Below are 15,696 nucleotides of genomic sequence, written 5' to 3' on the forward strand. Positions count from 1 at the left end.
TGCAGCTTTAACACGTCAGAGGAGATCTGGTCCTCCCGGCTGAGACTGGTTTCTCTCAAGGTTCTTTTCTCCACTTATTCATCATTGGAGGAATTCATCGTTTGGGTTCCTCGCCACTGGGCAGTGTTGGCTTGCTCACCGGCAGACTGCTGATATTAGATTAGCTCAGTGCTCGGTAATTTCCATTTAACTTGTCTTATTAGAATGGTCTTACTCTTTCCATTAAACCATGCACTGTGTTATTTTCAACCATCTTCTGAGTTTTTTTTCTTCCTGTAAAGCTGCCTTAAAACAATGCAACATTGTAAAACGCGCTATATACATATCTATTTATATGTCTCCTAAATATATATTTTTAAAGAATTTTAAGACTAAAGTGTTATATTTAAATAGAAACAAAATTATTGAATGTTAAAATGCAGCCTCATATTTAAAGTCACCTTTAAGCTCACCGTCAAGAAACCTTCTTATATTGACTTTGGAAAGCGACCTTGGGTTTTATAAATACAAATTATTATTATTTGTTTTCTCAATTCCATGATAAGGCTAATGGCGTTAAGAATAAGTGAGGGTGGAAGGGCACAAATCTAACGGAGAGAAGTGATATGCAGACAGACAGACGTCCGCGTAGAATGAACCCTACAACCCCGGTAAAGAGGTCGAGGGAATCGGGAATGCCAGACGCACTGTGCTCGTGAAACAAACGAATGCATGAAGTCAATAATGTCTGTTTCTTGAAATGTGTGCATAAACAAACGACCGAAAGAGTTTGTGCATGTGCGTGTGTGTGTCCATGTGGAAGGCCAGACTCCCGTTCTCTGGAAGAGCGAGACAGACGCCACATTCCCTCTGAATGAGAAACAGACTCGCATGAGGATGAGAGGCAGAGAGATGTCTTTAACATCCATTGTTGTGAGATTCGACTGGTGTTTCCAGTCTGCGTGTGTAGCTGAGGAAAGTATTCCTTGATTCCGTAGCTTCAGTATTCCGAAAGCAACTTTATTCGCATTTTATCGGTTGGAGAATATGTGCCAGAGCTCCTCTGTCTCTCATTTAAACATCACTGTCAAGAGAGCCCCAATCAAACCCCCCAAAACTCACAAAGCCAAAGAGCAAGGCAGTATGGAACCAATTCTCATACCGCGGCAGCCAAATTCCCCATTTACATCCGAGACAGTAGATTCGTTCTCTCTCTCTCTCCTCATTTGACCCTAAGCTTGATCAATATCATCCTTTCCTCCGCATATTTCCACCGTTTTTCCATTAGTGCCTGGTCCAGGATGTTGTTGCCACAGTAGCGCCGTTGAATTTCACACCGGTGTTGATTGTCGTGATGTTATTTCTTGTGTCTTGTCTGAATTTGTTGTTTAATGAATCTTTTGCGCAATTCAGCATAATTAATTTGTATTCTGTCAAGTCTTTAATCAGACACACCTGTTATGACACATCGCCGGTATCAGGTGAAGCTTCAATAAGTTAGATCTGCGATGCCCTATAGCACTTAATGAGGAGACTAGCAATGTTGACTAACTTAACTAAAACAGAGTTTTATGTTCAGAGTTTTATACCAGTCTTAACACATTTGTCGATAGCATGACGATTATTCAGCTATCCTTCTTGGACAGACAACCAAATTTGGTCATAGAAAATTATAAATATACATAAAACATGGCATTATTACACATCTTTGTGCCAAATACTGTCTGTAAAAAGTATTAGTATTGTAATCGGACTGTCATATTTTCAGCAATATTAAGCACTATCAAGCAACAAACCCACACAGCCATTTACAGTATGTGTTTATTTTTGTTGCCCATTTATTAAATTCTTAAATTTATTGCCTTTTAATTCGCTAGTTTCTTCCACCTACACAAAAGCAACAGCAGAGGACTGCGATGGTGGCTGGGTCACTTGGTGCCAGCGCACTTTAGCGTGTGACGTTCAGCGCGCTCGAGTTTTCACTTTCAACAAATTCAATGTAGTTTACGGCCATCTTGAGCCGTCAACGGCAGAGCAACACAATAGGACGCGGTGCGGTAAGCGAGCGAGCCGTTTCATGGGAAAGAATGTCTAAAAATGGCGCTCCGGAAGGCGCCCTCACTTGGCCTCTTTACAAGCAAGTCTTTTATTTTCCTCTCTTCCAACTCTATCAATTTTCACAGCGCATTCTCTCCCCCGGTTTTGTGGTTTGTCTGCAACCCCTCCTCCATTGCTACTCAGCTCGCTTAGTTCTTTATAAAGTCTTTCTCTTTCAACATCTTACCCGTAACCCTTCATACACCCCCCGCGCACCCTTACGCGCACTCCGGCTCTCCAGCGTCAAGTTCCCCACGTTATTCTCTTTCATTCCCTTTTTCTCCGTCTACTATGGTCAGGTCTCATGGGGAAAGACAGTTGGCAGCAAGCGGGCTGCTGCCATAGCAACAGGATCCCTCCCTCTCCCACAGGTCTCCTTAGCAACCGGTAGCTTGGCATTGTTGTAATGAGCGGACCCTATGTGCCAGGCTTACAGAGTATGTGTGTGTGTGTTCATGTATGCAAAATCTTTTGTATGCTGTATACAGCACTGTGACATTCAAGGCATTTTTCTTGGTAACTACTGAGCACCGATGTTATATGTGTTCGATGTAAATCTGTGTTCTTTCAGGTACACTTAAATATTTAATATGAAAACGATGCGTTTAAGGTTTTTAGTGTAGCTGGGTTTTAGTTAACAATCATGTGACCAGGTGCATCCCAGTCTATTAAAGGTTTTATTAAAGCGATCGGCTCATTCCACGCCCTGGAACCGAAATAATCCATGCGTGACTTAATTAATGATTTACTAATTAATTGTGCATGCTCTGTTTAGAACAGAGGACGACTTTGTGCTCAATGATAAAGTCAGTCATAGCTGTCCGTGCTTGTGTTTGTGTTTGGTAAGAGAATGGCAGTGCAGACTTCCTATGCTGCTTGGGAATAATTCATCACACAGGTCACTCCAATTTTCCTACTACAAATCACAATTTTTCCTATAAAAACATCTAATAATCATTAAAATATGAAACACAAGCAAAAACTACATCTTCCATTAAGTTTTTTTAACTTGTTTTTAACACACACCCCGCAAACCCTTACGAAAATAAACCATAACCATGGTTACATTTTATAAGGAAATTCATGATTAAAATAAAACAGGAATTTTACTCTATTTTACAAGGTAGCTAATTAGTACAATGTTATAAAAACGTAAAAAAACGATTCAACTGTCACTGTTGCGAAGGGAGTTAAAACCACCTCATAAAATAGTCATGAATTGCTGTTAGATTGTGTTCCATATTTGTGTCTTCGACATGTTCATATACATTTCAAATTGTTTTAGAAAAAAATCTTTTTACAGTGTGGTTTAATGGTTTAGTGTTATTTAAATGTTGTTCTATCACAACAGCGTTTATACTGCAACAAGACATGTGCGTGCGTGCATTTAAAACCCAGGTGTAAGGTGTTTGGTGTGTGTGATTTCCCACAGGTGTCTGTTCTCTCCACCTGTTGTGTGAAAGCTTAGCTTGTGACTGTCGTTGGTTCAGGCTAACGCTGAAATCAGCACAGCTCCAGTCCGGGCCGTGTGCCACCTGATGGCCGGGCAAACGTATGCCAGGGGGCGGCTGCCCTACGCCTTGCCCAGCTACTCCACGCCGAACAACGGGCTTTCATGCCCCAGAGGTCTGGTCAGCTCTGGCACGCGGAACGGATTTTCCGATTCCCTGTACTGCTCTCAGATGCTCCTTAATCTGCCCGCTCTATTTTTGAACCTCCCTCCCCTCACTTCCCTTTATCCGTCCATCCTTTACTTCCTCCCTCCCCCTCCAGGCTCTCCCCTCTCCCAGGGACTTGGCCTGGCTCACCCAGAAGCTCCAATTAGACCTTGGTCCAAGGGGATGGAGTGCGCTCGCTGGCCCGGGGGGCCTCGGCTCCTTTTCCTTGCCTGCTCTACCTCTCTCAGGTTAGGCTAGAGCTCCAGACGCAGCCCCTCCCTTCCACCATGCTCCCTCTGGAGGGTAGGCGTCCACAGGGAAGCAGGAGGAGAGAAAGGCCTTCTGTCGCCTAAGGGTTGGCTGTAATGATCTGCTCGGTTTTTAGGTTCACAAGTTCGCCTCGCATATAATAACTACATACGGAAGACGGTCATTAAGCGTTCCCGGGGAGAGGGCTTTGAGCTCGGTGGTTCCTCCGAACTCGGAGCACCCGCCCCTTGTCTGGGGAGAGGCCTCGGGTCCGGTGTGTGCCCGGTCGTTCCCCCCTGTTATGCTGTAAAATAGACTGATGGTGAGGAGTTGGGGTGGAGGAGGGATGCTGCGAAAATTTAGAGAGAATGAGGGTAAGGCTAAAAGATGATTGGTGAGATTGGTTATAGGAAGCCAGACGGGTTAATTATCCGAATGGTGAGATTGGTCATAGCAAGCCAACCTGGTTGGTTTTCTGCACGTACTCCTCCCAAACTTTGTTAATAAAACATCATATATGAGTGCTGTGCTTCCTAAATTGTTAAATGGTTAAAATTGTTTATTTGAAGACAACAGACTGATTGAATAGTTCGACCGAAATGACAGTTGTGTCATTATTAACTCAGGCCTATGTCTCTGCAAAAGAACAATAATTTTTACCTGGACTACTACTGTAGCTTTCTGAGCTTGACGGGAAAGGTTGTTGCGTACTGCTGGTGTATGGAAAAAGCTTTATAAAGATGTATGTATTTCAGGTGATTTTTCATTCTAAGTACAACACCAAAATACATTTGCCTAAAAACAGCATTGTTATCAAAGTTATCAAACGGCATCATTATGTCGTATTATGCCGGAATTTCAGACCGTCATATTGAGCCGTCATATTGTCTACACCTTTCAGCTTTCCAGCGCTTCCATTAATCGCCTGCAAGTTCTTCCTTTCTCCCCGAACAGCCGAGCAGCGCCTGTGACATCACTCACAGGATGTGCATCTTTAGCGTTGGCTAATTTCCATCGATTGCCTCCAGACAGGCTTAGCAGACGCGCCCCGTTCCCACACAGAACTCTCATTTTAAGTCTCCTCGCCTGCAGGAGGCCTCTCTCGCGCTCTCTCTCTCGCACAATGAATGCAGTCAGCGCTTTTATCTCCTACCCCACTTGTGCTTATTATCAAATAAATGCGAGGCAGAGAGATACCCATTGACAGTAGCATGCATAATGACTGCTGGCTGTGTGAAATGGATTAATAAATAATGGGTGAACGCTGCTGAAAACAGCTTTTCCAGTCCTGCGAGCACACAAGAATGCTCGACAGAACAATCCCCCAACACACGAGCCGTGCGTTCCGGACCGCGTCAAATGGAACGCTGGGCAGAATGTAAAACAGAACCATGCCTTGAATACTCGGAAGAGGCTGCTCACTAAATTAGAACGTTCTTTAAAATGAAAAACGGGCTGCTTGGCACACGCGACCCTGAGTGGTTTGAGAAAACTTTGAGGTAGACGTAAGTCTTGTCTTTTGTCTGTACTCAAAACCATGTGTGACAACAAGCAACTTGTCCGTCTACAATGACAGTAAAAATGAGGTTTCATAAACAGTTAGGTAATGCAGGATTGTAGATTTTACTGTAGACAAGGCATAAATGGTGTGACAACACAGAAGTGGAACCCAACTGTCCAGTGTCCAAAATACACTTGATCCACTCTTTGGCATGACATAACTTACCTTACTTGTCTCCTTTATGTCTGTTTGTACCTCAGAGAACAGGAAAAAACACATTGTGCCACAAGTCTCATTCATTAAGCGGTAATCCAATGTGTCAGAGCATCATTTGATCAAGTATCTTCGTGAATGGATCATATACCTTGGGGATTCATTTCTAGTTGCTTGGGGGAGAAGATTGTCAGGGAAGGGAGTGATCCCAGGTTTTATAATATCAAATCTGTAGGCACATACCTGTTAGATACAGCCTTCATGTCCAATCACAATTTCTCCCTGATTTCTTTGTGATTCTCTTTTTCCATTTGCTTGTAGAACCAACCACTGACAAACCGCTGCGTTAATGTAAGTGTTGAAACCGTGCCTTGAAACCTCCCAAAACATGTTGGTTTGTCTTTGGCGTGTCGGGTAATTGTTAAGCCACTTTCCATGTAAAAGCAGTCGCTTTTATGACTTTCATAACTTGTCATGGGCAGACATGCCTACCGCAAAACAAGAGGGTGGAGGTGACCAATGGCGCCAGGCTGTCAAATAGGTAATGATCTTGGGTTATAAACCTCCTTATTAGCATAAATGAAAAACTTTCTCATTTAGTTTTTCAGCGACACATGCAACCCAATTTAACATTACTATATTGCATTCTGTCAGTCTGTTTACTCTTGGAGGAATCAGTTACTTGGTTTGATCTCGATAAAGTGCTCTTTTGTGTCTTGGGACCAACTGTGACATGCCGATATTTAATTGTTTTGCTGTGTGTTTCAGATTTCTTTTAAATGGTACATTTTATTTGTGTCTTATATTATGGCGGTAAACTTTGTGCCTGTTTCTTATGTTTTTGTGTTTTGGTTTAGGGTATGGTTAAGACCTCAAAATATTCCATGATCCAGTTAGAATCCTCCAAACTAAAGAATCTTAAAGCTTTGATATGCATTACAAAAGAACCCCTACAACTTCAGAAACAGCTTTAAATGTGAGTCATGCGATGAAATTCTCCTAATATTTCCGGTTTAAACTTTATGGCAATGATTACGGCCATCATCACTAGTCTCTATGCACCTCCTACCTGGCCGACATATGATCCTCTCAATCCCCATTACTTTGTTGTGTTCCAGGGGTCACTGTCAGCCATGGGGCAGCCAGATTTAACCAGGATTAGCTCCAGATTTCTCTGGATTATGCTGGCTGGAGGGGGATTGCATCTGATTGCCAGATTTTTCTTACTTGCTGGGCATATTTGAAAGTGTTTGGGCAGTGTTAGAATGAAATGTAAGTGTTTGAATGTTAACTCTGCGGAGTCTCTCCAAGTAGATGTTTCAAACCTTTAAGAGTATAAACAGATATCTGGAGATTACTAGTGTTCATTCTCGCTACAGAACTATGCAAATCTATCAGAAGTCTGATGACCTCCTATCATTTTAATAAAACATTTATTTTATTATAATTTTTTTCGAATTGCAAATGGCTTAGAAATACTGTACTTTGTCAACATCCGGTCTGACCAGCTCTGACAAATGAGCCTAACCAGCTGACTGTAGGCAGTTTTTTTCAGCAGGGTACTTTTTGTCTTCACGTCGCAGATAGCTTTTCATATAGTAAGTGTAGAATTTGGGTGTAGGCTATGAGAGGGGACAAGAAGACGCAGCGCTGTTGGCCAATGAATGACTCAGAGGCAGAGGAGCTTGAAGGTGTCTGGGTCAAATTGTGAACCACAGACCTGCTATTTATAACCCTCACCACAGGCCACACTACCACAGCAATTGTGACTTCATGAATAATCTGCTTTCATCAAGCACCACAGCACCCAGCGCTCTGCCTCTTCCCTCTGACTTAATGGAGGCAGTACGGGTATCTTTTCAGCGACTAAACCGCCTTTCAAGTCTGAGAGTTGTCATGTTTAAAAAAATGCGAGCTTTCTACAACAAGCTCATGTGTAGACGGCTGTGTGGTGAGCCGTTCCGCGGAGTGGCGGGGCGCTGGTAGCTACTGTGAAGTCACGCAGCCTATAGTTGACTTGCTAATCACTGTTCCTGTGAGACAGCTCAAGCGACGCTGTGACTGCCGATGATTGAAGCTCTCCTGCGAGTTGGGCGAGTCGTCTGACTGTCAGAGATGAAAGGCTGTTTGCAGTTTACCTGCAGCATCAAACGGCATCTGCCTTTCTCTTGCCTCTGCTTCTCGCGCGTAACTCCTCTCTTCCGCGGTTTCCACGGTAGTCATGGTTACCCCCGCAACAGAGCTCGGCTGCGGAAGCTGTCAGGGCATCGCGCTCAGATCACCTCGCACAGGTTGTTTCGGCTCATGGTTTCCGCTGCTGACACCGCGCTTCAATATGGCTTTGATTAAGTCGACCCAGGAAGCATCTCGATCTTTCACCGGCACGTGTAATTTGCCACAATAGCTGGTTGAGAATAAAGGCTCTTCCTGGGTGGTGGGGGTTTGTGGGTTGAGGGGACGTAAATACATCTCGCTTATCCAATTTCTCACCGCCCTGAATGGAAGCGCCTCAAAAAGCGGCGAATCTGCGCCTCACGTTGGGGGAAGAATTAGCCCCTCAGGTGTGAGGTGACACTGAAGCTCTCAGATTAGTCTGGTTTACAGTCGATATCCAGCTGTAGTGTAAATTTTGCCGAGGTAATTGGCCCTTTTCAGTGATGGATAGCTGACCGCTCGCGTGAGCGGTAATGGTTCTCAGAATCGCCAGGGAAAACAAGAGGTCGCTTTCCGTAAAGGGGTGCGACTGGGATTACGGAGTTTAGATGGGCAGACAGACAAACTTGAAGCATAATCATATTGTGGATGATTGAGGGACAGGAAGTACATTTGTTTGGTCTTATTTGCATTCTTTCTTTCTTCAGCTGGAGCAGGTGAAATGAAATTAGTGCTGTGATTTGTGGCGAAATGGAGGGAAATTGAAAAGAGAGTGATAAACAAATGCAGGGACAGGAGTGAAGGAGATGAATGAGTGTGTTAGAGAGAGGGTGTGAACCCTTGAGAAGCCGTGCAGCTTTCAGAGTGATAGACTGTGTGTGTGTGTGTGTGCCGTGCTCTCACTGCATTAATGTTATGTGTACACATGTCAACACATTGTATGGATTGCTGGTAATGTTGAGAATTTGATAGACAGATATGATTCTCCTGTTGAACAGAGAAAGAGAAAGACGGATAAGGGAGATCTGCTGAATTCTCTGTATGGTGTGAACACAAGTGTACTGTGGTGAGAACACTCAACAGGGAGAAGCAGATTGAAGGATTTGGCCCCGTCACATTTTTCCACAGAGGGATGGATAGAAACTGAGACGTTGGTGTAACTAACCATACTGTCAGTGGATGGCCTCTCTTTGTTTTCCCACCATATTTTTTTTTGAGGGGCTTTATATAGTAAGCAAAGCCCACTACACACATAAGCCATTTCACTGTTAAACCTGTTGATTTACAAAACACATCAAGCCTCACAAAATTTTTACCATATTTTAGTTGACAAAAAGATATATATATATACGTAGGTTATTTTAATCTTTTTTATCGTAATTGTTTTTTTAATAAAAAATAAATGCATAGAGGTTAATGAAAAAACTATGAATGGTATGGTATACCGTACTGTGTTTGAGGTTCTTCTCAATAATATCATAGTATAATGCACTGTTTTCTAATTCATTAACATTCAAGAACCTATTGTTATAGTACACCAAAGGAGGAGAAGCATTTCTTTGCTGCATCTGTACAACTGAAGCCCTCCCTCTCTCTCTCTCTCTCTCTCTCTCTCTCTCTCTCTCTCTCTCTCTCTCTCTCTCTCTTTCTCTCTCTGATTTTTGTTTCCTTTGTCTGGTGCTCCTCCAGGATCACTTGTATGCCAAAATCACGCCTCGCTCTCGCTTTCTCGTCTCACTCTCTGGCTTTCCCTCATATTTCCCCAAGACTGCAATCGATAGAGGCGTCTGTGATCAGGTTGCCACGTGTGATTCATTTGGGTAACCTTGACTACGGTTTGATGTGCGTGTGGACTCGGCTTGGCTAGCTGCAGTGTGAGTCAGAGAAAGCGTGTGGCTTGGAGGAGTTGGTCTGCTTACAGTATTGATTCGATTGAGCAGCCAATAGGGGTTTCACCTTTTTGTGCACCGAGCCCCCCCAAAAGCCGCTTTACAGAAGGATTATTCCTGTTTAAAATTAGCATCCTGAATCGGGTCATTTGAATGCAATTGGAGTACACTTGGGGAATTTTTCTCTTTTTGTTTCAATTTCTTTATATCCACATCCCAAGTGAAGGAATTAAATTGTATTACAATGGTCCCTAATTTAAAACGATTCCTAACGTCTCGTTTCTTCTTGTTTTCTTCTTTTCACAGAACTCTATCAGACACAACCTTTCCTTACACACCCGCTTCATCCGTGTGCAAAATGAGGGAACCGGAAAAAGTTCCTGGTGGATGCTAAACCCAGAGGGCGGAAAGATGGGAAAAGGTCCCCGCCGGCGAGCTGTTTCTATGGACAATGGCACCAAGTACCTGAAGAGCCGAGGCCGGGTCAGTCGAAAAAGAGCTGCGGGAATGGGAAGAGAGCTTGGAGGGCCTGGATTACAAGGCTCACCAGAACACGGAAGCCCAGCTGGTAAGGGAGCAATTGGAGTTGGAGGAGAAGAATTTGATGCTTGGACAGACCTCCACTCCAGGACTAGCTCTTCTGCTTCAACGCTAAGTGGATGCCTCTCACCTATTCCGGCTGAGGTAGAGCCTGACGAACCAGAGGAAGGAGGGCTGTCCTGCTCAGCCTCCCCACGACTCTACCCTAGCCCCACCAGCACTAGATCCCCAGCCCTGGGAACAGGGGGACACTGTCCATCTGTCGAGCTGCCGCACCTAGCCGATCTAACAGGAGCCATCAGCTTGGAAGAAGGCTACTCCCAGCCTCTGCCACTCAAGCGCAATGGCTACCACTACAGCCCTGGGACCAAGGGAGAGAGCTCCTACTGTGGAACGGTCTATGGCCAACCTTCTATGGGCATGCTTAGGCATCATACGCCTATGCAGACCATCCAGGAAAACAAGCCTACCAGCTTTCAGCGTGCACTTAGAGCATATTCCGAGAACAATGCCCTTGAAAGTCTGCTCGCTGGTGGGCCACAATACTGTGCTAAGGACATGGTCGTGGGGCAAGGAGGAGCGTCCCATTCGCTTCTGTCACAATCTAACAGTGCCGTGCACTCTCATGTCCACAATCAGAGTCACAATCCCAGCCAGAACCACAATCATAACCGTGAGCATGGCCTCAATCACAATCCCAGGCAAAGTCTTCACAACAGCCATGGAGTATCGCATGAGCAAAACCCAAGCCATCATCACAATCCCAGTCAAACTCACAGTAAGCATCTTCCGGGTCTCGACTACAATCACGGTCACAAACATCACCATGGCCACGACTACGTTCAATCTCACGAGCACAAACTCAATGCTAGTCCTAATCACATGCACAATCACATGCAACACAACATCTCTAGACAAGCAGACCTTTCTCCCAGGGTCAACCAAGACATGTTGCAACCCTACAATCACAAATCACAGAGCCTTTATGGCCCACGCGCTCACCTCCCTTCCACTGCCCTGCCTCCAAACCCCGCCAGCGTCTTGGATGTACCCCAGGACCCCTGCCGTCTGGCCTCAGCACCTCGCCATCAGTCCTATCCATGCTCCCACCTGCACCAGGGTTTGACGGAGCCCTGGCACGGGTACTACCACCACCCAACCCAGAATGCTAATTACCATGGCAACCACCACGGAAGCCATCACCAAGATCTTCATGACCGGTTGCAGGCCGAGCTGGAGATGGAAGTGCACCAGAGCAGTCTGGATTGTGACGTAGAATCCATCCTCCTGAATGACTTTATGGACTCGACAGAGGGAATAGATTTTAATTTTGATGGCACGCTGTCGCAAGGGGTTGGTATGGGTATGGGTTTGGGGATGGGAATGGGAATGGGAATGGGGGCATTTGCAGGATCTCAACAATCACATAACAGCCAGAGTTGGGTTCCCGGGTGAAGGGGGGGGGACTGAAATGAACAATTTGACTGAGATTCCCTTTTGCTGATGTCAGATTCTGGATTGTTTTCCCCTTAAAATCCCCTCCCTTCTTCCTCAGACTCTGTTTTCCCGCTGTGGAATAATGTCATAGCGCCCTAAGAGTCCTTTTTGTGGTTCACGTTCTTCAGTTTGTGGTCGATTCATCAACTCCATCTATTTCTGGGCCAACGCTCAGAAGCACTTTACATCTGTCGCCATCCATTCCGATGCTGTAACGACCACCCTGCGACCTGGGAGGAATCGCATTGTCCGCTGGCCCGGGTTTAATGTATGCAAACGACTTTGTTATCCTTCCTGAACAAAAAAAAGTAAATAAATAATTAAGCGTTGGTGTTGTTTTGCTAAACATGAGTACAGGACTGAGCAGTCGCTATAGCTGTCTGAGTGTCCGTGCCGTCATTTGTGTATTCGTCAGTGTGTGCGAGCGCGTGGTGAGCGTGCGAGTGTGGAGCTGCTTTTCTTTGCTAAATGTATGCGACTCCTCTCAAGGAGGTCTATTGGATGTCCCTTTATTGTGGGCCAGGACAGTCATCCATCAGACACACTCTATTGATATTCAGCATATCCTTTTTAATCTCCAAAGTAATGCACCAGCTATGCATCACTGTTGAAAATAGAATGTGATGCTGGGAGTACGCAGCACTGTTTTTCCCCCGGACACACAACGGCTTAATGTGTTTTGGCGAAAGTGATGATTAAAGTCACTCTGCAGTAAGTGGGGGAGCTGGGGGAGGCAGAGATGGAGAGATAAGAGGGGGGAAAAGGAGAAATGCAAATATTCTCACTGTGCCTACTTCCTCTCCATTCTACGAATTTCTAAAGCTTTTGCCCCGTAATGAAATAAGGAACGATCCGACACCACCGCACATCCTGTGCATAGCTCTTTCCTGGTTCCCCTCTGCCTAACTTCCTGTGTCAGCAGCCAATGCACTGGCTTCATTTTGGCTACATTATCCTCCTGCCTATGCTGGTGTTACTTTAGTTAATCAATGCCGATTGATCAAATTTGAAGCCTTGTCAGCCCCCATTAACTGTGCGTTAATTTAATACAAAGCTGGAATTAGGAAATTTATCTTTAATGAGTTTACCTTGCACCAGCATGACAAAGTAACTATCCATTGCTAGTGCTACCTCAAGGTCAAAAAGGCAAGCCGTCTCAAATCAGGCTCCAGGTCGCGACGACCAGGTCAGGACATTAAGGGAACGACCATCTTCCCTTGCTTTTGTGCACTATACGCTAGTGAATTACATGCTGATTAATTCCATCGGGTTGCTATTCAGACTTTCCCCTATCATATTGCCTTTATCCAGTGATTATACAGACTCTGGTAATTAAGTGCAAGCGTGTGTTTGTTCATTCGGAATGTAACGCAACACCAAGTATCCCAAAGGAAAGACTGACTCTGTGAGGTTGAAGAAAACATATGATACGCATTTACACATACGGTGTACTTCCCAAATGTCTTAGGATATTAAAGCCACTAGATATACAGAAGGTCAACACAATTACAGTTTGAAAAAAAGTTAAATGTGTCCAAACGTTAGCACAGAAGCAAACTTACCCTGACTTAAAAATGGGCAGTTTTTTTGTGGATGGCGAGTTCAAACACGGTCCAAGCACAATACCACATAAAACAGTGAAAAATCACCTTTCATGAAAAACATTTAAACATTATCAGTTTTTCCCTTTATGGAAACATTCCGGAAGATTCCAGAAGCGTCATTGTTCGTTTAGAATTGGAGGCATTTGTTTCTTCAGCATTTCAAGATGTAAACAACTGGCAACAGCTTCTTATTTATATAGCGTTCTGTGTTTTGGTTATTTTGTCCGCTCTTTGTATCTTTGTACCATTGTATCTTGCTTTTGTCTACCATGATTTATGTAAAGTGCAATTTTTGGTAAAAGATGCTGTCTTTCTCAGAGGCTGAGATAATGGATCCATGGAGACAACATGACTTGGAGGCGAGCTCTATGTTGTGCTTAAAATTTAATGAAGCGTACATGAATGACACAGAAATGGGGAAGGTGGTTACAATGAGTTGAAAAGGACTTGCTTGAAAGAAAAAGCCCTAACATGTGGAGATTGAGCGAGTGTGTGTGTGAGAGAGGGAGAGAGAGAGGGAGTCTGTCAGAGTAGCTTTCCTCAGCAGAGCTGTTTGAATCAGGCCAAATGTCAAGTGGCCCTCCACAGCGTTTCTCACATGGCCCGATCAGATAGCCATCCCTCTTTCTCACTGTTTCTCTTTCCTGCCAAGGACAATGAACCCTGTCTCGATCTGATTCTCTTTTTCATTCTCATCTTTATGTTCTTCTTCGAGGTGGCCAAGGATCTGTTGTGATCCAGCTGTGATTTTGATTGCTGGTCCACGTCCGCTTGTGTGCTCCACCTCATGTATGTGTGGGTGTGCGTGCGTGTGTGTGTGTGTGTGTCTGTAGCACAGTGACATATGTACCTGATGTATGAAAATTCATTGAAATTGTGCCCTGGTATTTACACTGCCTGGCCTATCAATAATATAATATACACAGTTTATATTTATTGGGTATAAAGGTGGGTTTGTGGGTGACGGTATGGTGCTCTTGTATTTCATTCATCTATATGACAAGATCATGGTTCTATTACCGTTCATTTCTGTTTCATGCTGTACAAAAATCTGTATTGAGAAAATTGTATAATATTTTTGACAAGCAAATATCTGTTTTATTTCCTTTTTTAAACGATGTATCTGCTCATCTTGTGGCCTGTAAAATAAAACAAAAAAGAACTTGAAAGAACTCTTTTTATGCATTTGTTTGTGCGTGTGAGATTTCTTAACATCTCAATGGTACGGCACCGAACAAGAAAAATAGAGGCTTATGCATCTGCCCAATAAAATCACATGTAGGCTTATTTCATCATTAGTGTTCAGATTGAACAACAAACCAAAGTCTGTCATTTTGAAAAAAGCTTGAACGTGTGGAGGTTATCCCATTATGATATGAATAATGATAACATGTCAAATCTATTTTTTATAAAATAAAAAATATATAGATCATTTTTATAAAATGTTATTCTATCAAATTGAATTAATTTCATCCACACGAATTAAACATAAAAAGAGAATAAAATATATTGAGAACAATGCAGTTTTGCTTTGTGATGCTATAAAATGAGGACATGCAAATTCACACAAATATTTTTTTATTAATATAAATGCACATAACTGTTGTAATGTAAATTTGTCAAATATTGAAATGGAATAGAAGTGTACACTAAACGTTTCTCAACCAATAGGCTGCATCCCTCTCGTGACCCAGCAGAAGGTTTGGAGACGGGCTGGGTGAGGATTTGTCAACCATATCTGATTATTGTCTCCCTTGAGAACGTATGATTCAGACAGAAAGTAGCTGTGTAATCGACCCGTGTCACGGTATAACAGTTTTGACAATAATCATGATTATTTATGTTTTACAGACATACACTTTTACCCGAAACAACTTACATTTATTTAATAGTATGTGTATACCCTGCAGGGGAGCAGACCCTTGACCTTTACCGAGATAATATTATTACTTGGGTCGGGTCTCGTTTAAATTTGATCAATTCTGTTTCTGCTTATTGATTTCGATTCTCATAGTTTCCCAGTTTCGATCCAAAAGCTAAAGTAAAACATTGAGATATCAGGCTGTATGGTCATTTAGACGGCTTATTGACTGGTTTGCAAAATGCATAATGCATTTTTGATTGTTGCCCCGAATTATTTTGTCTACGATAATCTTTTAGTGAAATCTTATATTGTGACAACCGTTGTGTTTTGAGTGTTAGTAAAGCGTTTTAAATGATGCCTTCATAGGCAACTCACTAAGTTTGATTCAGTGTGTGTGCAAATCAAGTGCATCATTTGCAATGCACATGTGTGTGCGTCAGTGCATGCGTGT

The 15,696-nt window shown here is 43.5% G+C and overlaps 1 protein-coding gene across 1 annotated transcript in view; it reads left to right on the forward strand.

Moving 5' to 3' along the window:
- Positions 1-14,524, forward strand: part of foxo6b (forkhead box O6 b) — a 25,906-nt gene extending 11,382 nt beyond the window's left edge. The window contains exon 2 of the mRNA XM_079484274.1: positions 10,047-14,524. Coding sequence (XP_079340400.1) covers positions 10,047-11,735 — 1,689 coding nt within the window. The 3' untranslated portion in view covers positions 11,736-14,524. The remainder of the gene's footprint in view (positions 1-10,046) is intronic.
- Positions 14,525-15,696: the final 1,172 nt, after the last annotated feature.

Source organism: Barbatula barbatula (assembly GCF_947034865.1).
Source record: "Barbatula barbatula genome assembly, chromosome: 21".
Lineage (NCBI taxonomy): Eukaryota > Metazoa > Chordata > Actinopteri > Cypriniformes > Nemacheilidae > Barbatula > Barbatula barbatula.